The sequence below is a fragment of the Lineus longissimus genome, chromosome 15 (assembly GCF_910592395.1).
Source record: "Lineus longissimus chromosome 15, tnLinLong1.2, whole genome shotgun sequence".
Classification (NCBI taxonomy): Eukaryota; Metazoa; Nemertea; class Pilidiophora; order Heteronemertea; family Lineidae; genus Lineus; species Lineus longissimus.
The window spans coordinates 11,931,400-11,956,950 of NC_088322.1; the positions used below are offsets into that span (position 1 = coordinate 11,931,400).

The 25,551-nt window shown below is 41.6% G+C and overlaps 1 protein-coding gene across 2 annotated transcripts; it reads right to left on the minus strand.

Annotated features, from left to right (window-relative positions):
- Window positions 1-11,667: 11,667 nt before the first annotated feature.
- Window positions 11,668-15,274, minus strand: LOC135499696 (uncharacterized). 2 transcript variants are annotated; one of them, XM_064790621.1, is made up of 4 exons: window positions 15,159-15,274; window positions 14,064-14,773; window positions 13,333-13,522; window positions 11,668-12,932 (listed from the first exon to the last, which is right to left on the minus strand). In XM_064790621.1, the coding sequence occupies exons 2-4, from the start codon at window positions 14,763-14,765 to the stop codon at window positions 12,670-12,672; spliced, it is 1,155 nt and encodes a 384-aa protein (XP_064646691.1). In that variant the 5' UTR covers window positions 14,766-14,773; window positions 15,159-15,274; the 3' UTR covers window positions 11,668-12,669. The 2 variants fall into 2 exon arrangements, with proteins under 2 accessions (XP_064646691.1, XP_064646690.1); XM_064790620.1 differs by having other exon boundaries at window positions 13,333-13,525.
- Between the last annotated feature and the right edge of the window lie 10,277 nt (window positions 15,275-25,551).

Sequence of the window (25,551 nt, forward strand, 5' to 3'; positions counted from 1 at the left end):
CGTTCTTGGGGAACGAGCGGATGGGCACTACTCAATTTGGAACAGCTGCATCTTGTACTGAAGGATTGCGCTTCATGGACTACCTGAAACTGCCCTGACTGGCAACTAATCCAACATTAGCATTCGTCCTAAATGTGCAGCCTTTTGAGCGATCGCATGAAGAAGGAAGTCATCCAGCTGACCGAAAGTAAATACTGAAATGTTGCATCATATAATATTTACATAATCTTTTGTCCTTGTGACACTTTTTCATCAGACAGGTTTTCCTTACACACTCCTTTTGCAACGAAGTTGCTGTAGCTCAAATCCCGCAAATGAAATACAGGTCATTAGTGAGAAAACAGAAAGGGTTATTAATTGGGAAAGCCTTTTCAACACCGCATAAACGTCATTTTGTTACCCTATTAAGATATTTTGTCGCCAATGACGAAGCCTTTTCCCTTTGCAACTACATCAGTTGGATGTCAAGCCGACGATCTCGACTCAATTATGTATAAATAGCTCACGTGGAGTTCCCGGTGTGACGTCATTTATTGCGTTAGAGCTGCCACCAGTTCATTCAGCATTCTATTCAAGGACATGTGACGTCATACACGACCTACATCTCCCCGGGTGGGGTAGCCTCGCTATCATCGAGGACGCTTTCAATTGCCATGGAAACGTACTGCAGCGATTTGCTTGGTGTTTCCTTATACGTAAACAGTAAGTGGGATCCCGTCATACTGGAGGCATAGTCGAAACCAGAATAAACCAACGCCGAAGCAGTCTGTCTTTTTATATCTCATAATGACTGTGGTTATCAATAACTAGTTGAAAAAAGTGGCAGTTTTAAGCATATAATAGACGATGAGATATTGTCAACGATACAAAGATGTACTATCCTATCGTTTGCGTCAATGAGGCGAAATTAATCGAGTGCCATCATAACGGTATATTACGCAGTATTCGAGATCAGATAGTACTATATCACACCTTCGTTGATCTTTTTTGGTGGGAAGATGTGATGTGGGCGACTTCATTGTGAATGTCTTTAAAAATGTGGTATCAAAGTGTTTGCTTGCAGTATCAGGCTATCACGCGCCCGTTACTTTTCTACTACAAATGACGTGTATGTGAATTATAACTTCCAAAACAAACGTTTTTGACCTCGCCGCTGGTGATGTTACAACGAAGCGCAATAAACTCTCTAATGAATATTTTAATAGTATTTTAATAATATTTTAATAATATTTTAATAATATTTTAATAATATTTTAATAATATTTTAATAATATTTTAATAATATTTTAATAATATTTTAATAATATTTTTTAATAATATTTTAATAATATTTTAATAATATTCTAATAATATTTTGATAATATTTTAATAATATTTTAATAATATTTTAATAATATTTTAATAATATTTTAATAATATTTTGATAATATTTAAATAATATTTAAATAATATTTTAATAATATTTTAATAATATTTTAATAATATTTTAATAATATTTTAATAATATTTTAATAATATTTTAATAATATTTTAATAATATTTTAATAATATTTTAATAATATTTTAATAATATTTTAATAATATTTTAATAATATAAGAAAATAGCCTCCGTGGAGAACTTTTAGTTTTAAGATAATTTTTGTCATAGCTGGAAAATGATATCAGATCCAATGAAAAATAATCGGACAAATTGGTTGTAACTAGTGACGCCAACCCAGCGCCATTTTGAAGATATATGATGTTCTATAGTAGGCCAATGTTGTGAAAAGTACGAAAGCCAATTTTTCTGAAAGCATTTCGAGAAGAAACTGATCAAATTTAGTCGGCTGGTAATTTATGCTTTGGATTAAAGGTTGAAACTGACATAGCTCACGTACGATTGGCCTATTTGGTAAAAGAAATGCATTACGGATCGCGGAACTCACTAAAGCCGCACTTGATTTTAATATACGTGCATTACGACGTCCAAATACAGTAGATAGCTGTCTACTGCAATACGTTATTAGTGTGTGTTTATCGTACTAATTAAAGTTGGTAACAACAATAGCCATTGGCTGAATTACTGTATTTTTCAACTTCTTGGTAGTAAAATTTCATTTTGAAATCAAATCTGTTTTCGCGTACTCCGTAGTACGTCAACACCCACCCTTCGTGTCAGTTTCAATCAAATCTGACGTGGGTTTCATTCACCAAACCTTGATTCAGTAAGCGTTCATCTGGTAACCATGGCAATGACGAGGGAAGCCCGTCAGGCGGAGAACCGAGTGCCGTCATTTGGGGAGTTCTTGTTACCTGGTTACGTCATTAATTATACATTTTATTTCTGTGATTCATTTGCTTGACGATATTAGCGTGAGCTCTGGTGACCCCCGAGTGACGTCATTAAATTGTCACGTGTCGTCACAAGGGGACATCCGGACCTAACGTTGACGCGTTAATCTGTATTTTAATCGGTATTATCCGGTGCTAGCGGGGATAGCCTGGTGCAAGGGCGTGGTATGATAGGACTTCTCAGCAAAAAGAAACCATAACGACAATATTTATAAACCGTATTTATTTGTTTACCTTAGCAACTGGAAGTTAGGATGATTTACTTGCGTCATAAGTGAACTCAAATCAGTTTGAAGCCATTGAATTAACTGACATCCGAATCATTGCTATCAATTAAAACTATTTACGACTCCCTTGTGATGAACTTTGGCAAAACAGACTTTAGCCCGGGAGAAAGGCGGTGAAAGATTAAGGAAAATATTAACTAATTTTAGTAACTTGGGACACATTTAGACACAGATAGGAATAAAGTCACTCCCACAAGATTGTGTGTTCTGAAAAAAAAGATGGCTCTTTAACCTATTCCGGAGCTATTCATAGCATGAACCATATCGAGTCGAAATTGGGTAATTTATAGAACAGTTTCAACAATGTATACACATTTTTTTGTTACTATTAATAGCATTATGTTGCCGTTTTAAGATAACTGTGAATCAATCGATACGAGTCCTCATATTGTACTAATTATTGTAATGATGGTATGATGACTAACTTGCACTTGGTATGATCTGTCAATGACCTTGTAGATCAATCTTTTCATACTTAATATGGTTGGTTTAAAATTATACTTGAGGTGAAAGACCAGCCAGGGCTATCCTTGGAACTTATCACCTCATTCATACTGCATAGGCACGGTTGCTAAAGGTATCGGTTTGCGTAAGAAAAATACGTGCTTATCCGGAGAGGAAAGGACGACACAAAAGAAACATACAAAAGATTGGTTCATTTTGTCGGGCGTGAGGCCCGCATTTATTGTTTTGATCCGATTGTACCCCTCCAACACTGTAATGGGAGGGCCTTGTTTCTATTGTGTTTCAAATGTAAACCAATACCTTCACCCACCGCTGGTTACTCTACGGTATGGCACGGGACATTCGTGTCTTTCGGCGATACCGGTAAACATACACCAAGAATATTCCAACATGTGATGTATAGACTAGCCAGCAGCTACCCTAGCTTGGCACACGATCACCTCATTCTTCTTTTTCTTCTTCAGCGTTCACTCTGCACTTGGAGGTGATTTTCTCCAGGGAGTATTCCTACTCCAAGGCGGGATGAGCGATCACCTCAGAATAAATTCAATCCTGAATATCAATCTAAGAACGCTGTCACACATTTTGTTTACTATTCACATGTCATTCTACATGATAAACCATATCGACCGAACTTCAACATGCTCAATATATCACTAAGATTCAACGACGAAATTGGACATGCTTCAAAAGTATATCACACTCATCACAAGACGCGCATGCAAAACCTTGGCTGCGCAAGAAGATCTTACCAAAAACACCACACAAAATTCGGAAATTCGTATGTAATAATGCACATGTACACTGTTGACCTATATCCATGTAGAAGTGACCACAAACGCATTCGTCACCTTGCCCTCAAGCCAGGGACTGACGTTGAATACATGCACGTTATGTCATTGCCTATAGGGTGTTAGGTGGACTGCTTCTTGGCTGTGACAATAGAGCGTTGATTGGTCTTTATTCCATACATTGAACTTGGTGGCAATAAAATTAACCAACCGGTAAGACTAATATCAAGTGCATTGTTATATACATGGTCTATTGTCCATTTTATAAAAAGAATTGCGCTCGGATTTCTTTGGATTTCATACAGAAAATGCAGCAGTGGGACGAAATGCTATATACACCTTTCTAGAAATGGGGCGCTGAGTGTCCGAAATAGTGATGTCATAAGGGGATACTAGGCCTTATGGTGGATGGACAAAGGAGATAGTCATGGTTATTGACCAACACACTTGAATGCCTTTGATGACGGACAAGGGGGAAAAAGTTAGTTCCAATGCAAGCCACCAATTTCGGGAAGCATGTATATGGATGTTATATTTTTATGTCTCATGTTAAACTTAAAAGTCAAAAGATAGTCGATTCGTAAATGTCATGTCCGCATCGTTTGGGGCTCTGGAGGGCAAACTACTGGTCAGATATCTTTGAAGTTTGGTTTTTATTGGTCCTCATCTAAAAAACAAATAGGATATTTTCATTTTAGTAACCACGGTAACGAAATATTTTTTGTATGCATTTGTGTACATTGAGGTAGTGCATTAGATTCGGACGTTTTCCGCTATGTACACAAACTGGATGAAATGTTCAGGTTATTATTTGTTCTGTGTCCATCTACTCATGTGCCAAGAATGTATGAGAGATATCCAGAAACAAAACTTGGCAGGTCCAGGCGATCCTTCAAATGACCATTGGGAGTCCTCTTGAGCTGCTGTGAAACATATACTTCTGAAGCGGACTAGTTTCTCTTTCTCTGCCACTTGTTCAACACGAAAATCCTGCGTCAGGTTAATATCGGAGCTTCACTGTCTATTTAAATCTCGACTATTGAAAGCAATCGTTCGGAACTTTCGCTGAGGTTCTCAAAACATATGCATCTAATAGTTGAGAGTTATTTTTGTTGGTGCTAAGCTAAAAGAAGAGCTCACGGTTACCTCAACCGTGGTCTAGTTTAGTACCCCGCAGCTTCAGTGACGAATGAAGCGATAAGGTTGCTTTTCGTACCTTGTACCGTAAATTGACGTGCACTGATTGACTTAGTTATTTTAAGTTTTGTTCTGCAGATTGCTACAGTGGCCGGTACTTTAAATAGGCCGACTGCTCCTACAAACAAACAATGCGAATAAACTTACTATCAATCGTAAAACACATATTTTGTGATATGAAACCAAAAGAATGCCAACAAACTCTTTCCAATATCGTGTCTTGCCTGGGGACAATAATTTGAAAGAGTTACTCGTTGTCGGTCCAGTGCTGACCAGAGGTTAGGTCCTAGGCTTCTCAAACTGTTACTTGCCAAACACCTCTTTTACAACATACATGTACCAACAGGTCACCAACTGAAATGTAACTGCCTGTTGATAAGTACAATTTACTCGCATACGATTATCTTCATAGGCCCTTCGTGGAAGATCAGTGGCGTCACCTGTCATAAGAAAGTCGGACCAACAACATCAGCAGAACTAAGTGTACTAAAAATAGTTGTGTGCATGTGATGCTCCCCTTGTACCGTGTGAGTATTGGGAAAAAACAATGATTTGTTAAAGCCCTGGACGCTGCCCTGGGAAAGTCTATTTTTAGATCAGTTGAGTATTGGAATGGCACGAACCGAGCAAGATGTTTGGTATTCCAACTACAGTGCTCGCAAATGTGGTTTAGTATCGGCAACTGTGGTTTGAAACAAGAGAGGATGCCCAGATTTGATGTAACAGTATGCATGAAGCCTATTAAGTCGGATATGACCTCCAACGCTTATGGCATGTATGGCGGTGTCCCCACCTCTATTTTTCGTTGACCTAGTTCCTTAGCATTTGATGTTGCCCTCGCGCGTGCCACTGAAATATCTTGTTCCGCACCATGGAGAGCTGGACAGGCTATTGCCCCTGTGTTATGGAATGTTATCCATGGCATCCTCATCATCGTTGACATCAGCTCCAAGTCGCCATAGTAGTGTGGGCACTCAACGAATAGTAACCAGCCGTGAAGAAAACATGCATTCAAATTCTGTCGTCCTACCAGTTGGCGCCAATCCTACCAGTTTTCGACATAGTATCATTTGTCCGCCTACCAGGTGTCCTAGCAATATGTCACATCTTACCATTTTTAGCATTTCGGTTGCTATATCAGTTTGTATCGTCCTACAAGCTGTCGTCAATCCTTTCAGTTTTAACACATCTGTTGTCCGCCTACCATGTGTCATCGTGGCAGTATGTTCTTATACAATTGTCAACATTTCAGTTGCCAACATATCAATTTGTATTGTCCTACAAACTGTCGTCAATCCTTTCAGTTTTTAACACAGCTGTTGTCTGCCTACCATGTGTCATCGTGGCAGAATGTTGTTACACAATTGTCAACATTTCAGTTGCTAACATATCAATTTGTATCGTCCTACAAGCTGTCGTCAATCCTTTCAGTTTTAACATATCTGTTGTCTGCCTACCATGTGTCATCGTGGCAGAATGTTGTTCAAAATTGTCAACATTTCAGTTGCTAACATATCAATTTGTATCGTCCTACAAACTGTCGTCAATCCTTTTAGTTTTTAACACATCTGTTGTCTGCCTACCATGTGTCATCATGGCAGTATGTTATCATACAGTTGTCAACATTTCAGTTGTCGTCGATCCTACCTGTTTTAATATATCAATTGTTTTCCTACCAGGTGTCATACCTTTGTCAGCATAACAGCTGTCGCATTAGAAGTTGTCATAAAATCAGTGGTCGTCGTAAAACAACAGTTGTCATAATATAAGTATGGTGTAATACTACAATATATTGCTGGCATAGGCAAGCACACACATTATACTCTCATGGGTTCAGACTTTCGATCTGGTGGTCACGAGTTCGACTCACTATGAATCCACACTTTTCTCGTCATTTTTCTTTTCATTCTGCTTATTCTAATTATTGCAGTATGTTAAGACATGTCACTCATAATGCCGATAAGCCAAGTACCGGTCGATTCGCACCGACACCCCTAGTGCTCCTTGTTGTCTACCGTGCACATGATAGAGCAGCCAAGCTGGAGATAAAATTACCCATCCCATGCTCCTCGCTATCATCAAATAATTAGCTCACATTCTCAGTCAGGAATAGCTCCCAGCCTACAGTGCTAATGCCATCAGGTTGGAACCACTTATTTCCCCTGAGACACGATCACTCATAAATAATTGAAAAGTTACGCTGGTGATGACGTCATAATTGCCGACCATGACAGTAAAGAAGACTTATTAGCCAGGAAAAACTGATGGGGAGCTAGTGACGTAGGTTATCGAGTTGTGACGTAACACACGGGTAAGTCCTCCAGGGAATTTGTGGAAGCCAGTTACATTTTACTCTGCGACGAAGTGGTAAGGTTAGGTTCATCGACTGCCCTGTTGTGGAGAGTGCTGTTGCTCAACGGACCGTATATCCTTGTTGATCCGAAGAGCGTACATGTAGCAGTGTCACCATCTCCTCGGGGGTTGCGATATATTTTATATCGGCCATCGCATGTCCAGCTCTGCGACTTGTGCTTGCAGTGGATGGGGTGTGTTTGTATCAAAAATAAGGCATGGCCCTTGACCCCGAGTTGTAATGAGCTAGAACAAACACCAAGCTTGTCAGAATCTTTGCATCTTGGGGATGAATATTGTGACCGCGTACAACATTGAAATCCGGCTACCCCCGGGCTACGCATGTTTACTCTTGCTAATGGTACGACGGATGAGGTGCAATTTAGTGAGCTTCCTCATCTCTCATGAACTACGATTACGATTGATGAATTCTTTGTGATCGGAAAGGTAGCAAACACGAATACAAAGATTCGTCTTCGTCTTCGAAAATCGTAATTCGTGAGCGACATGGATGCTCTTTATGCCTAAAATCAAAAGCGTACGAGCAATAAGCATACATTGCCAAGACATTGCATGCGCCTGCTGTTAGCCCAACGTCTTCTTCTGTGTGTCAGTTTCCACTATTGCCAGCATCATTGGCTTATTCGTATCTCAAACGATATCTTCAGCATTGTTGATAAACATTTATCGAGAAAAAGGAATTTACTCATTGTCGTATCGATTGATTTGCATCTTGACTCTTCGCTTCTTGTTTGATTTGCAGTGACAGTTCTATGTCCGCCTCACTCACTGCATGAACGTTTCGGTGCCCGGATCCATGATCCTAAGCAACGACCACTCGGGGACCCCCGATTCCTCCCGACATGAAAGCAAGGCCTCGAAATCCAGGGTCCAATTGTCAACCACGCATGACCTTGACCAGATATCGAAAGCATCAATTTTTACAGTCACGTGATGCAATGACGCCAATGGGACTGCGCGCGCATTGCAAGGACACCACCCTGGATTCTACATTTAGGTATCTGGGGAACACCCAGTATTTGCCAATAACCTGTTCGATAGTTTAATGAGGCCGTAACTACAAAAATAGCTACTCAACAGCATTAGAAAACGATTTGCAATCGAATATACCAGATTATATTTAGGATGTCCATATTAAGTAACAGTGCAACTTACAAGGAGGTTGTCAGAATCGGATTATGTGTACAGTTGAATAGGTGCAGGTTCTGACCAACCCCTCATGAAAGTAAAAAAATATAAAACTCATGAAACTTTCTTCGAGTATATAAAGTATTGATTGACGACGTAAATCGATATATATTACCTGTGTCCTTTGAGCATTGAAAAATGTTTCGAAACTCTGGTTTGTGCTGCATCACCTCTCCACAGTAAAAATGGTTTTGGTGAAGTTGCATTTGTTTAACAGTCTTACATTGTCTTCTTAAACTGCCGGCTTTTCTTGATTATGTTCACCGTTTCGATTGCACAATAAAACATAAGCTTATCGACAAAGGAGCAGGCAACTTTAATTCTGTGCGTGCTCTACTCAATTTATCGTTAAGACGGTACCTGCATTCAAATATACCGTTCGTCGCGAATTTTGACAGCGGCAATTCAGGGAGATCATGCTGTGATCGAAAGCTGATGATCACACGAGTAGAACCTAGCACGATGGTTTATCTGTGGCTATTGGCTGTGTAACGTAGCCTTCTCACAACGAGCTGCCAGAACGATCGCATTGACCACAAACCACAAATGTTCAAGGACGAGACGCGTGGATTCTCTGCGTTATGTGCTTTGGGATATTTTGTGCAGCGGAAGGAAAAATTGATCTCTTTTTACATCTCAGATGCAGTCATTCAATGGCATTATAAAGGGCACTTGTTCTTCCGACGGAAAAATCAAATCTTCTTGTTTCGTTTTGTTTTTTCTCACCTGGTCTTATAAATGTTTTCAATTATATTCGTTTTGTGATGACATAATTTATGCACTTGCATTGTCGGTTCAATTTTTTTTTCTTTTATGTGATGTCTTGCGCACATACAACGGACAGAAAATGTTGCAAAAAGCAATAATTTTGATTCGCTTTTTGAAAAGTTGATGTTATTCTTTATTCACTGCTACATACAATCTCTCATAACAGTTGATAGCGTGCATGATATGCACATTTCGAATAAATTGAACGTCATTGGAGTATAATTTTTGTGTGTGCATTTCTTACAAGATTGCTGCAACCAAGGGGGTGATGACAATGTAAAGCTCGCGCAAATGATATGTGGATATCGTGCAGAAATCCAGGAATGAATACTATCTTCCTTTGTTACTTTAGCTGAAGCTTAAGAAAGAGACAACGAACGATCGAATGGAACTCCCCTGCTTTTTACGCTGTTGTAATTTTACAGATAAAAATTTGCAATTTTGTAAATGTGGCTGTTTGCTTTTGTAGCGGCAGTGTTTGCTTCCTATACCTCCCGTAATAATGCGTAATCCAAGAAGAATGTATTGTATATCCATAGTTTCTGAAAGAAAACATCACTTCCAGAGAAGCTATTCCAAAGAAGCATTAGTTTCCAGAGTGATAGCATATTAGCGTCTTTGTTTGCTATTCTCACACCACAAGTATAATCCGGCATTGTCCTCAACGCAATGCGTTATCGTCTAGTGCAGTTCGCTTACAATCACAATGCATTCTCAATACAAGCTTAAAAAATCCACGAGAAAAAGTTAAAGGCTTGTAATGCAAAATGTTTCCCGGTTCGCATTGAGAAAGAACGTTTCGGAGCATTTGCTGCAAATGCTACAAGTGTTGCTAATGCTTTGCTTATATCCCAGAGTCAGACACCGTGGCCTATGACCTTTGCATGTTATCGTGGTGCTCAAGTCAATTTCGTCTGAGTTTAATTATCTTGCCCGTCCGCTGCTTTCTGCAGCGAGCTTTAGCTCCAAACTTATCTCTCTGCTTCCCCGTGACTAGATGTCGTTTTCCCTTGCTCCAAAACACATTGACATGTCACAAAATGACGTAAAATACACAGAGAATCCAAAGAGTTTTAGTGTACTTTCAGCCATACTTTGTACATCCCTCGTTCGCCTACGTCACTGTGACATCAGTGTTACCATAGCAACGACTAGGGCTGACGCACCAGGCTAAACCTCTGACGTTGTTAAGAGCATATCTTCCGCTGCTATGCCAGCACGGCTAGGTCGATAATGTGCATGGTGGCTATGGCTAATACATTGTATGAGTTATAAATAGGCCGAGGTTCCTGTGGATGGAGCGCGCTCTTAGCATCTTTTGAGCCTGATTGATTTTACGCTGAGAATCCCCGGCTAGCTGTACCAGATTTAGCGCCAATGACGTCTGTGGTGACGCTTTTCGAGCTGTAATTGTATCGCCAGGCAAATTTAGTGCTGGGTGTTGCTAAAATTGGCACCAGGACCTTCCTCGTTATAGCACTAAAGAACAATATGGTCAGATGTAGGGCATCCTCTTCTTCGGATAAAAAATAACGTTAGGAAGTTGAAAAAAAAGGGTTTTTTTAGGTCCAGTTAAATATAAGAGTGCGGTTGGGAATTGGGAATGACAACGATTATACGTCGAGACTTGAAGATGCAAGATGCAAAGAACGGACATAAAGCAAAGGAAAAAAGGCGTTCTTCAAATCTTTTTAAGTAATGTTTTAATCAGTTTGATTATGTCACCGCTAATCATTGACCACGAAGGCATAATAGAAAACTTATCCTCGCAGGATCCTACTTAGGTTGGTGGCGGTCTCCCTTCCTCCCCCAGAGCCCGCTGCAGATATAATGCGGGCGATCCGATTCTCGTTCCCGTCGCATTCCCGTCAAAAGTCCCTTACTAGTCTTCCTCTCTGGTGCAGACGTCGCGTAAAGTCTTTGATTCCGGTCACGTTTGGTGGATTATCCCATAATTTGTTGCTTGCTTGTGTCACTGGGCGACCCATTTCTAGAGATGATTATAGCTTAAGAATAGTGGAATCTCAAAGAGACAGGGCGTGATGCGAAGAAGAGCAAAGAGCTTGTTACTCTACACGATTGTATCGTGGTGCTGCGTGCGGAGGGGGCGGGGTAGTAGCTTCTTCGAGACTATCCTTGATATTTGTAAACAAATTTGTTGTTTGATGTAGTTTTTCGGTAGTGAGAATGAAAATCGCAACTACAAATGACTCAAAACTGATCGCTGAAGAATTTGACTCAACGATACATTTCCAACAATACGCTATAGCTTTTATTCTCGTCTCTTATGCTCAGCACGAACTGTCAACCATATCTTCACTGGGAAAACCTGCTGATTTCTATTGTACATATTGATAGATAGATGTCTAATACAGTTCTATTAGATGTCTACTAGACTTCTACCACTTGATGTCCAAATGATATCAACCTGTTGTCCAGTAGATATTCTAACAATGGACATCCACCAGGCTAGACATCAACAAGTTTACCGTCAATCAGTTGATATTCATAAGGCATCTAACATTCTTTCGTCAAGTCAAAAAAATCTTGAAATAGTTTTTATCATTTTCTTTCTTCTAGTAATCAATTTAATTGTTTCACTAACGGCTTGCTTGAGGTGGCTTGCAAACCGCGACTGCCATCTAGTATTAGAGGTTTCAATCAATATGGATGTGGCTTCCGTTAGAGATGTCATTTTACTGTGTTCTCTTTCAAAACCTTTGATATTTTGTCCATCAAGTGCGGTGGTAAATAGATTATTACATGAAGAAAAAACTTCCACTTGAATCTTTTTTGATAAGAAAACTGAAAATTCTTTAAGAAGAATCAGATAACATAATGCTAGTATTATGCCGATTTACCGGCGGTGAACATCAGTCCCAAATTCTCCTCCTTTAACGACGAAGGATGGACAATACACGCGGTACATCGGCATGTGCTTGTATATGCCAAATCTACTTACAATGTTTACATACCATAGAAATCCTACAATGTATAACGCCTCATGCATTTTTGTGCATACCGAAAATAAAAAAGGCCACAACGGCTCCTTTCTGTCAAGATGAATGGAGAAGCAATGTCTTCTTTGAACGCCCAAAATAGTTATATGAGGCGATAGTTGGGATTGACAAGTACGTTGACGAAACTATCATAATATTAATTGTTTCTCCTGCTTTCTACCATGATTTACTTTTAAGCACCAAGAATCAGGTTTTACAGAATTGATAAAATTACGGCACCTACTGATTTTAACTCGTGCTGTTAACCATCTAAAATATGTACAATATCAAAAAGAAAAACAACCAAACAAATACTGTACATGGAGTCGACTGTGAATCCGCACCAGCCTGGGTGACAGACACCGGCGTTGTCGGCACAGTGAAGCCGGGTTTGGCCGTCACGGTGATGGTCTTGGCACATCCGGCTACAGTAGTTGTAGGCCCCACAGCGGTTGGGCTGATGTTGCAGTCAGTGAGGTTTGGGACGATCCAGAAATTCCTGGGTTGTGGAATTGCCTCGAGGTAGTTTTGATCTGCAGGGGAGAAAAAAAATCACTGATGCGTTGCCGGGGATGGCGGGAGTTGAGGAACGAGAAAGGCCGCTGAAACACATTTTCAAAATTGACCGGGAATTGCCCGGCCAAGTATATTTTGGGAAAATGACACCCCTTTTGAAAATCTTGGCGCCTCCCATGCTCTTTTTGATGATCTATCAAAATATTAATTCAGTGACCGTAAGAACGATCTCCGATGGATATTTCAAAATGAAACAGTGGCAATTCATTCAAGAAGTGAACGCACCCGCTTCTATAAAGCTCAACCCTCAGCTGACGATTTAAGAGAGGCTCCGTGTGTGGGGGCTCGGAGTTGCGGAAACTTCTAGAACTTGAACATTATCTTTACACTGAAATGTGCAAGAAGTGTTGCACTTACTTTGACTCCACATGACTATCCCCATGATTCCCCCGGCTAAGAGTAGAGCCAGCAAACTTCCAACAAGACAGCAACACAGGCACCGCCGCCTCCCACTCGCACCCAGTGCCTTGGAGCCAGCCTGCGTGTACGATCGCGGGGCATATTGGTGAACTGTACGGGTTGATGGTGCTCGATAGTAGGTCGTAGTCTGCTGAGAAATCATATCCAGGGTTATGAGGATATATCATGCATGGTTAAAAATATGCTGCCCTTGAAAAGTACACAAAAATCGACGACCCAAAGGGGATTTAATGTACATTTATAGATAAATTCACTTGGATTTTTGGTTTTTTTAAATCTTTTCACCGGGATATTTACCGGATTGTGGTCAATCCTACTTAAAATAGTCTTTCAGTGGTTCAAATGCATAGAAACACGTGCTGACTAAAACAGCATTCATGGCGAAATCTGAAGAAGGACGAACTACCATTTTGTTCATCACAATAACTTTTGGTTCAAAGAATAGTTTGTACATGTATTTTCTACCAGTCTACAACATCTTTGCAATCAACATGAACACTGTTAAGGTTACCCACGGCAAAAGGCTACACGTAGGTTTTCAGGTTGTTGTACAGAGACGAACAAGGACAGCTGCATAAAAGTACATGCAATGTTTTCTAATGATACACGTCAGTGCTTTGACAGCACAGACCTATGAAGCCATTCAGTGGATAAATATGGACACTTACGGGAGGTTCCGGATACGTTCGAATGGGCGCGACGACCTCAACTTTCTTCTTCGCCGGCGGCCGTTCAACATAAACAACCTTTGGGGGCGGCGGAGGTGGTGGTGGTGGTGGTGGTGGTGGGGGCGGAGGGGCTGGCTTCGGAGTCCGAGGTCGCTCTTTCTCTGGAGCATTGACGTAGATCACCTGCGGCTGCGGTGCAGGCGTCGGCTGACGTGGAGGTGTCGGTGATCGCGATCGGCTCTCTGGAACGTTCACCACAAACACTGGTGGCGGTGTTCTAGGCTTTTCATCAGTCTGACTCTGGATTTCTCGTGTGTGCGTTTTCTTGACAGGTGGCGCTGGTGCTGGAGCCGGTGGTGCCGCTGGTGGTTGGATTTGAATATAGATGGGGTTGCCATCCCCTGCTCTTGCCACTGGCTCTGGTCTGTCAAAATCCCGCATCGAAGGCGTTGGAGGTGTTTCGTATATGAAGGGAGTGTGGTTCGCATAAGAAGGTGATGGACTCCTGCTTGGATGTGGGGACTGCCCTCGCTTGTTAAGACCCCCGGCTAACAGTAAGGGTGCTCGGATGGTCCGCCAGCCATGCCCGTACCCATGCGGATCTTCCCCCGTTCGCTGTACAATCTTCTGGTGTCCTCCGTGAACGTCGCAGTCAGGACATTTTCCTGTTATTGGATCACGGACGTGGACATGCTGCGACATTATGTTATCTGAAAGATAAAGACATAGCAAATTGAAACCAACCAATGGTGCAGGGAAAACAAATGTCACATGCTAAAGGGCGTACATGGTCAAACTCGGAGGGTTTGAGCAGGGAAGGGGGTAGACCCTTTCAACTATGCGATACATTTTGTACACTCATTGACAAACACAACTTAAAGGATGCGGTTTGTTTTCTTGCACTAGCCGTTGTCTTTTACCGACAGTCACTCAGAATACCTCCGAACCCTCACCGGTTTTCTACCCTCAGGTAGAAAAAGATCTATGCACATAATTACTGATGCTACTGGCTCGTCAGCATCGCAGACCATTGATTGCCGATTGAGCAACCGGACCCTGGTTCTGATTTAGCCTATAATTATATAAATAAATTACCTTTCAAGCGTTCCAACTTCCATAGCTTCCTTAAATCTCAATTCCTCAGTATTCTACTCGTCTCCACCATGACAAGGTAATAAATGTTTTGCAGGGATGGGTGGCGACGTACACACCATATACCCATACAACATATTTGACTATTTGGCTTTCTAAGTTTAAATAGTTCCATCCAGTAATATGATCCAAGTGAGAAAAGTGCATTATTTGTATTTCCAATAATGTATGTTTGAACATGGGAAGATCTAAGGATGATCTTCTTGGTTTATTTACGTAGGCATGACAAACACTCATCTACTGAATTGTGAAGATCACATCGGTTTGGTCTCGTTCTGACCAACTTGCACTATGGTGTTGGCGAAATCATCAAGGCGCTGTGGTAATACAGATTTCGCAACTTTTACCAACGACGGTTCGAAGTCCACAACTCTTCGGCGTCATCAAGTCCAGCACAAAATAGTTTAGCCGGCGCTCGTAAACCATCTTTCCACTCAGTATAGCATATGGAATCAGTGAACTGTTCAGAAGTCGTCTTAGATAGAAAAATGTTTACTCGGTTGTCAAGCGCAGTCTGGTCTACGCAAGTTTAAAGGAAGAAGAGATTGAGTCAAAGCAAAAGTCAAGATGTGACAATGTTAAGTACATCAGTAGAGCAATGAATATGGTATCCCAGTCAAATTTAAGTGTTGCGGATTCGAAATCCCTGTCGCTGCTTTGGCCTCTCAGGTCGATCTACACTGATAGTTGATCCCCCAGAATTCCAGTTGTGTGAAGCGCTTTGAGACATATCGAGGTCAACACAAAGGGCTGTGCAAATGGCTATGAACAAGTTTGTTTGCAAAGTGATCTTGGCTAGTTTGACATAGAAACAAAAGATGGACGTACACGTAGCTCTATGGTGGATGTCGTGGAGGAGAGTAGCATCTTTGCGAGAATTGCATGTCCTTCATGTTCTTAAAAGATGGAACTCTGGTTGAAATAAAGCGTATGCAAAACTTCACCATAAACAGAATGGAATCGCCGTATATATTGGTTTGCTACAAATGTCAGAAATGAGTGTGGCTCTGGTTTTGTGGTGCTCTTTTTATGAACAAGGGATCAACAGTGCCGTTATTTCAAGTTTGGTCACGGCGTTATCGCTGTTCTATTTCCGAGTGCCACATGAGACTACGGTTACCAAACATACATATTTACCCTCTATGATGACGTGGTATTTATCGTATCGTTGTTGACTGTCATTTTTGTTGCAAAAGACCCTCACAAAACGTCTTGAGTTGGACGTCCTCTCTTCTCCTTTCGAGGTCAAAGCTGGGATAGGATGTCATTTGGTAGACCAACGTCAGCCATTGACGCAGAGATGGGTATTGTTTGGGTATGGTGCAAAAAATCAAGACAACCATGCTGTCATTCCTATTTAAATACACTTATTCATTCCCTCAGTCGAATTCTACAATACATTTTCCAAGAGGAAATCAAAAATTAACTTGAAAGGTAAAATCGACATGTTAACTACTTGTCAGAACATTATCAAACATTACCCGAAAAATCTCGTCTATTCTGAAAGTATTGTGAAGTCGAAACGTCTCGAAGCAGTATTACAACAATGATCACACTAATAGGAGGCGCCAGGCGCGTATGGATAATGTCATGTTTATTTCTTGAATTTAATTCATGCACAAATGTATGTTTACATGTCGTAGTACCCGTATGTTTGTCTGCTTCGACGCGTGATAATTCTTATTTCTCACGAGATTTGACGAGCAATGCAATTCATTGAAATTTCACTGAGAAGAAATTATCAAACCACTGCTGTAGTACAAAAGAAAATGATTTTTTGAGTCTGAATAAGTATGGTATCTTACATGACGTATTCGGCAATTTTACATGACGTAATCAGCAGTCTTCCCCTACGTAATGGATTGTTGCGCTCAGAAACAGCCTACGTAATGGGTTGTTGCGCTCAAAAGCAGTTACAAGAAGAAAAAAATCCTACAGTAAAAGTTTCGACTGGAAGCCACGAACAAGAAATCAATAAGAATACATCAATAGCGCTTAGACCGATTTTTAGCATGAAAGCTAGCCAAAAACGTGTAAATCCTACAAGAGCTAAACGAGTTGATCAAGTTCAACTTTGGAGTGAAGTCAAAAGAAAATGCTGAGAGTGCTGTCCCTACACTGTGTTAACGACTCAGATTAGTTGTCATTGTAAACAATGATATTACCTGCATTAATGTATGTAGCTGAAATATTATTTCACGTTTTATCCATAAACTTAAATATGTTAAAATTGGGATTTTCAGTCTCATGTCATGCAAGTATCAATTCGTGTCTTGTACCCCCCTCCTCAAGGGTACGACACCTTATCACCCTATAGCGACATCTTAAGGCTCAATCATCACCCTTTTTTCACCAATGCCACTTGGTCTTTCGTCAAGACATCGCCATCAACAATATATCAGTTATCACCATCATATAAAGTAACCGGACTAATTTTACTGAGGCTGTATGTTCGACAAGACATCGACACATTAGCATCCTTATTCTGTCCAGCTTCGCCAAAGTTTCACTAAAGGAAAAATAAATACTACTCAAGTTTCGGCAAAGATTAGTGGTGATAGCGTAACTACCCTTGAGGAGGGGGGGGGGGGGGACAAGAAACGAATTGATACTTGCATCAATTAACGATAAAGTGAGGTTATCGTTCGACTTCATTTTGGTATTTAATCCCGGGTTAAACCTGAAACCTTTTAGTAGAACTCAGATAAACTGCTGCTCAATCAACAGCCGTACAACTTGAACATTTGCTGACTTTGGCCCATTATACCCCTGGATAGAGTAAGTTAAAAGAGACATGCCTAGAGTCTCGATCACGAAATTTGCAGGGTTTGTGTGGATGTTGTCGATCCCTTGAATCTCGTTTTCCCTCGCTAGTATTGTCATTTAAAAAGAACAAACAGGGCAAACTGGGATGGATTTTGGGTGTGGCTTGGACTTAAAATGCGAGTTGTTTATTGTAGCGACTGGAATGGTATGTTAGTGCAGGATGCCCCCCATAACCTCACACCAACCACGACTCCCTTGGATCTCATCTTTTCCCGCCATTGTCATTTTAAGACGAACAAATATGTAGGGCAAACGGATGGATTTCGGGTGTTGCTGCGGGGACTAAAATGCGAGCAACAAGTCCACAGTGGCTCCTTGGGAGTAGCCTTTATCTCATATGGGCCTACTTTACTAGGGCCTACACGTATACATAGGCTACTGGTCAATTAAATCATTATTGTCAATAGTAAGGGCATAGGATGATCTATGGACGTCATGCTCCGACACCGAAGACAACATTCGGACCAGAAAGCATCCCGGTGCAGCCGGAGGCAGTATAAAACTGACTGAACGGAACAACGGAAGATCATCAAACTTTCTAAACTTCGAGAATATTCTTGGATTAAAAACTGATTTAGTCGATTTCCAACTTGAATTGATAAGTTTTGTTATATTGAATCGATAGATAAGATTCTCATGATTACATCCACGGAATGAATAAGGAATGCGTGCATGGCTAATGCCTGTTGATGGAGTTTTTTTCCGCGGCGTTGAAAAATCATTTCGCGTACGCCGCAGTGTACAGTGTGTCTCGTAAAACAGCCCTATGGTCAGCCATGCAACTTCTGTTTGTGGTTACAATCTCATGATTATAGCTGTGCAAGGACCATTATTTCATTCAATTTCTACGCTACTGTTGACTTATCTTTCGAACACTGCAACCTGTGATATGACAACGGTTTGAAGCGAACTTATGGCTGGAGATCGTCATGCATTGTGCATGTTGTGTGTCTAGGTAGCCTCGCTACATCACACTCACATAACAGTGGGTGTGGTGAGGTAGTTTAATTAAAGGGACAATATAGGCAGCAGCTGGGCAGGCAAGATAAAGTTACATAAAGTCGCCTAAAGGGGTCTCTCACATGTCGAAATGATTGAGGCTTGTACCAGGAATGTATTTAGTACTGAAGTGAATCTGACATGACCCAGTGTCCTTACTATGTATATTAGTCACCCGAAGATGGTCAAATTAGCCCCTCTGCTCCTGTCTATAGTCCCCCTTTAAGTCGGATGTGATATAATTTTGATCCACCAAACCCAAATTTGCAACGAAGAACGATTTCGTTTGGTGGTATTCTGTTTGGGCAGGATTAGCTCAAGGAGGTGACATGCCTTGACTCCAAGAGTTGGGAGATACTTGGAAAGGTTGCAGATTATGATTCCGATTCAATACAGTGTGATCTATGTTGATAAACATTAGACTTCGACCCACACGAATGTGGAAACACAGGGAGTTTTACGAGTATCAGAACTACTCTGGAGGATAACAGATGTAATGAATAGCTGAGTGTCAGGTCAGTGGAGTCTAATTTTATTCGTCTTTATTTTTGTTGCATACATACAGTCTCCCAGGCCATAGTCCTCTCATTGATTTGTCATAGCACTGCTTCGAGATGAAACTTTTAGTTGTTTAGCTCTTGCTTGATTTACACCGTTTCATCAACATGGTGGTTTAGAACTTCCCAAGTGACTGACCAGACTACCATCTCAAGTCCTCATCCTGTCTGTCATTAGACTGTTACTAAACTTTCTCCCTAGATGGCAGGACTGACGAAATGAGTAGATCAGTGGCACTTTTATCTTTTCTCCAGCAGTACCCTTTTTGTCAGCAATACAACGAAGTGTACATGCACACATTGTTCCAAAATGGCGGGCATGCCCGATCCATGCCCGATCTTTCTGTTTTGTCCAGCCTTCTGGTGAGTAGTTTGGGTACCCAGTACTTTATCTAGTCTGTCAGGACCCTAATGCAACGAGGCAATTCTAACACGTTCAGTATTCAGCATAGAGAACGTATAGACGAATACCCCTTTCAGTTAGAGTATACATGTAGCCCAGCGCAGTCGAGAACATACCAGACCTAGGGACGTTTAGACCCTCTATAATACTCTAGTTGGGACTGAGGGCAGAATTCTTTGTGAATGGCAGCTGGCAATTGCATAACCCAAAAATAACATAATGCAATTCGAATGGACAATTTAAAAAATCTACCACTGATTTTTAAGGATGTGTATCAATGTTCCCCTGGTTAAATGTTCTCTTGTAAGCGACGGTTATATGTTCCCTACGATGGTCCTCAGGTTCTACAGGTACAAACGGACAGGGGTTCTATGTTCCCACCATGTAACCCCCCCTCCCCAGGGTCTGTTTAGGTCAGCAAAATAGCATTTTCCCGGGTCCTTTTGTACCCGGGTTCTATGTTCCCACCATGTAACCCCCCCCTCCCCAGGGTCTGTTTAGGTCAGCAAAATAGCATTTTCCCGGGTCCTTTTGTACCCGGGTTCTATGTTCCCACCATGTAACCCCCCCCCTCCCCAGGGTCTGTTTAGGTCAGCAAAATAGCATTTTCCCGGGTCCTTTTGTACCCGGGTTCTATGTTCCCACCATGTAACCCCCCCCCCTCCCCAGGGTCTGTTTAGGTCAGCAAAATAGCATTTTCCCGGGTCCTTTTGTACCCGGGTTCTATGTTCCCACCATGTAACCCCCCCTCCCCAGGGTCTGTTTAGGTCAGCAAAATAACATTTTCCCGGGTCCTTTTGTACCCGGGTTCTATGTTCCCACCATGTAACCCCCCCCTCCCCAGGGTCTGTTTAGGTCAGCAAAATAGCATTTTCCCGGGTCCTTTTGTACCCGGGTTCTATGTTCCCACCATGTAACCCCCCCCCCCTCCCCAGGGTCTGTTTAGGTCAGCAAAATAGCATTTTCCCGGGTCCTTTTGTACCCGGGTTCTATGTTCCCACCATGTAACCCCCCCCTCCCCAGGGTCTGTTTAGGTCAGCAAAATAGCATTTTCCCGGGTCCTTTTGTACCCGGGTACTATGTTCCCACCATGTAACCCCCCCCCCTCCCCAGGGTCTGTTTAGGTCAGCAAAATAGCATTTTCCCGGGTCCTTTTGTACCCGGGTTCTATGTTCCCACCATGTAACCCCCCCCCTCCCCAGGGTCTGTTTAGATCAGCAAAATAACATTTTCCCGGGTCCTTTTGTACCCGGGTTCTATGTTCCCACCATGTAACCCCCCCCCCTCCCCAGGGTCTGTTTAGGTCAGCAAAATAGCATTTTCCCGGGTCCTTTTGTACCCGGGTTCTATGTTCCCACCATGTAACCCCCCCCTCCCCAGGGTCTGTTTAGGTCAGCAAAATAGCATTTTCCCGGGTCCTTTTGTACCCGGGTTCTATGTTCCAACCATGTAACCACCCCCTCCCCAGGGTCTGTTTAGGTCAGCAAAATAGCATTTTCCCGGGTCCTTTTGTACCCGGGTTCTATGTTCCCACCATGTAACCCCCCCCCCCCTCCCCAGGGTCTGTTTAGGTCAGCAAAATAGCATTTTCCCGGGTCCTTTTGTACCCGGGTTCTATGTTCCCACCATGTAACCCCCCCCCTCCCCAGGGTCTGTTTAGGTCAGCAAAATAGCATTTTCCCGGGTCCTTTTGTACCCGGGTTCTATGTTCCCACCATGTAACCCCCCCCCCCCTCCCCAGGGTCTGTTTAGGTCAGCAAAATAGCATTTTCCCGGGTCCTTTTGTACCCGGGTTCTATGTTCCCCCCATGTAACCCCCCCCCCCTCCCCAGGGTCTGTTTAGGTCAGCAAAATAGCATTTTCCCGGGTCCTTTTGTACCCGGGTTCTATGTTCCCACCATGTAACCCCCCCCTCCCCAGGGTCTGTTTAGGTCAGCAAAATAGCATTTTCCCGGGTCCTTTTGTACCCGGGTTCTATGTTCCCACCATGTAACCCCCCCCCCCCCCACAGTCTGTTTAGGTCAGCAAAATAGCATTTTCAACAAACATTCTATGCAATGACTATATTCTGGAGCACGAGAATGGTGGGAGAACCTGACCCTAACAGTACCCATCCTTTACCTCTACCAACTTTTTTATTCCGATTCTTAGCCCTGATCGGCCTTGACCTTGACCCTCAACCTAGCTCAAACTTATAGATTAGCTCTATTTGTAACCGACTTCAACCATCATCCCGGGAATTTTACAGATAATTCTACACAAACCGTGTATTTGGTCTGATATCGTATTGGGGCAGGGGGAGCAAAGAACCTGGAACTCTGGGAATCAATCATGAACCTGGTGAACACAGAGACCTCGATTTTAGAAGCTAGGGCTGACTGATTGAAACAATACCTATTGCCTTTAAAAACCTTGAACCCTTTTAATCGTTGTATTTTCGAGCTATACAATTACCGTACCTTAATACTACTTACATGTTGTCGTCCTGTAAAGTATGGGCGCCTTCAGATAACTGCACCAGTTACATCTTTTGCGTAAATAGCCTAGCTAATTGTTACTTTGTTTTTTTCATGATTTTATAACAATCGAATTAAAAACAAATCCAAACTGCCTTCAGTCCTATATTTTAGAGTTTACATCTATTAGAATGAGTTTAATCATATTACACAGTATGCGATGAACAACATCAGAATTACACAACTGTCTAAGACTAAAAAAATCATCTTTCCCAACAACTATAAACCTGCCCATAACTATAATTCGTGTAATAAAATGGCTGTGATATCCACAATGGAACATGAACTATGTATTTATTAAGAATAGAGCTTTAACCTCAAAATCTACAAAAGAGTTGAACCTTTCTGTAAAGTATATTACCTTTAGATACTTAAAGTGGCTGAAGCGCCTCAAGCATGGTGCTGGAATGACGCCAGGGGTTGTGGCGTTCTACAGACCACTGAATCAAGTGTCGGAAAGGGGTCAAAACACTAAAAGGGTTCAGGCAGAAGAGGGAGCAAGAAATCCGATTTTACAATCTTTTAACCCCGTACTGACCCTTGATTCAGTGGCCTGTGGATGTTTTCTCTATTGCATTTTGGCAGTGTCAACGAAAGGTTGTGCCCAGCCCGCCGATTTTGAAATTCATCACTTTTCCTAAGCGGCGGCTTGACTTATGTTCAGATATTTGCCCAGGCTGTGGTCCTGTACTGAGATAATGGCATGCTTTCTGCGCCAACAGGCATGATACCGATTCAGGATTATTTGCGTCCTCTATCGGCTGCCTGATAAACAATAAAAGAAACCAAAACTATTCCTGGCGACATTCTAGCGATCCCAATATTTCTGCCATTATCGCGATTTTCGCGAACAATTTCTGTGCGCGGTTCGCTATTTCTCACTGCAGTTCGTTGTCATGGCCTATGTTAATTTACGTCATCTTTGGAACACAACTTACATCACATTTTAACCCTATACCAAGGAAAACTGCTATGATATTACACAGCACACATTTATCTTATGGAACCTAACTTCTAGAATACATCTTAGCGTGTTTAAGGTCTGGAATATCTATAATCGCTAGAATAGGACTATTGGCTTGCGGCAGTTGTGATTAAATTCGCTTCTCACGATTTCACAAGAAACTACCACACCAGCTCAGAAATCTCCCTTGGACTCATCAAATGATCAATGACACGATCTACCCTTTGATGAAATCAGATATATGTATTCGTACGAATTTCGAAATCTTACGGGCAAATAGTGGAATATACTACTCATTTTAATTGCTATGCTTCAGAGGTGTCGTCACCAATTTAACAAGTAGCTCCATCTGTACCAGGAATTGGGGAGGGCACATTTTCTCATACATCTTGTGCTTTATACTATTTTCTGGACAAAACGACGTCATTTATTCGTCTTGTAGGGAAAAATACTGGTATTTCTTTTGAGATGAGGACACTGGAAATTGACCTCGATGACATTGCAAACGGACTGAATTCATTGAAAGAATTGAACACCCAGCCGTCGATTGCACCAGGCAACGTTATGACGCTAACAGTACTATTCGACGGCTGGGTGAACGAGCTACAGTGTAGCGTGGATTTTTTGTTACCGTCATGCCACAGACTGTGCTGTCATATTATGCTTCCCATTAACCTACAACCCTACCTCATTAGTTTCTGAACGAGTATCGATTATATTTATAATTACATATAAAGACATTGTTTCTTATGAACACAACGAATAATAAACAAGCGTTCCTCATAATGAGAAATTATATTTAATCTACAGCATCCCTTAGTGTTGTCTAGACGAACATAGAATCTACTTAACAGTGCTGTATGTATACACGTGCTATCATTATACACTTTGTACAGTTGCGTAAAGTACTATAAATTCGCGTGTCTACGCCCCAAAAGAGAACCATTGAATCAATAGCGGGAGTGAGCACGCACCGTGGAACGACCAAGATACCCTGCTGTTCTTTCAACTGCATGCATCACCCATAGGTTATTCAAGAAATGATTTGTAACAATCTGCTGTAAGAAAGTTCTGAAGCAAAACCACTGTTCACCGAAACGTGCACAACACTTTACTGAACCGTTAGCCTTTGCTTAACTTGATAGTCTGTTCTCAAAAGCCCATGTGGCATATCGCCAGCCGGGAAATTTTTGAGATTTTTGGAGAACCAAGTTCACCACCTCCAAATCGGTTCCCGCACTAGTCTTGTCCACATATTCAGTGAGGAAATGGTATATATTAGTAAATTTTGTAAAATCTCCTTTTCTTTTTGAATTTACACCTAACTGCAATCAAAATCAAAATGCCCATAAAAATAACATATCCATATGTATATACAACACAATACACTGGATGCACAGCGTTTGTGGTTTCCATGCTAGCTTTCGACTTTAATTCAGTAAATCTCTCTTTGATGATTTACATACATTGTTGTCAAAGATAAGGTAAGACTGCACTGGAGAGAGAAGGAAGATAGACAAAGGAAGGAGGAGACCAACGGAAGATACAGCCACCTGGCGTCAGTTTGTGAAACTATGTATAACCTAGACTTGGTCCAAGGACGAGTCAGTTACTCTGCATGAAATAAATCGACAAAGATTTGAGCAATCATTGTACAAGTGACTTGTGTAAGACCGGTGTGAAACAAAAGTGTCAGTGACTTGCATCAATACCAGATTTCGAGTTGATGTAACCCTTCCTTATATGGTACGTGTGCTAAGATGAGCTTGGTGAGGATTTTTAATTTTTCGATTTCGCAAGATCGGAAAAGACTGCTGTGTCATTAAAACAAAATATCTTTAATTAGGCTTTTAAGCGTTTTTTAAGTTCAAAGGCCTATATTACTCGATCAGGACACAAGTTTGTTAGGGGAGGGGGGGGGGGGGGGGTTAGAAGTAGGGTGCCGTATGAAAAGATGGAAAGTAGATTAGAAACCTTACGCATCTCGTTGCTCTGCAATATTTTCATTGTCCAATTATAGTACAAAGCAAGGGATTTAGATATATATGTCATGGATTTGCTCATTACATGT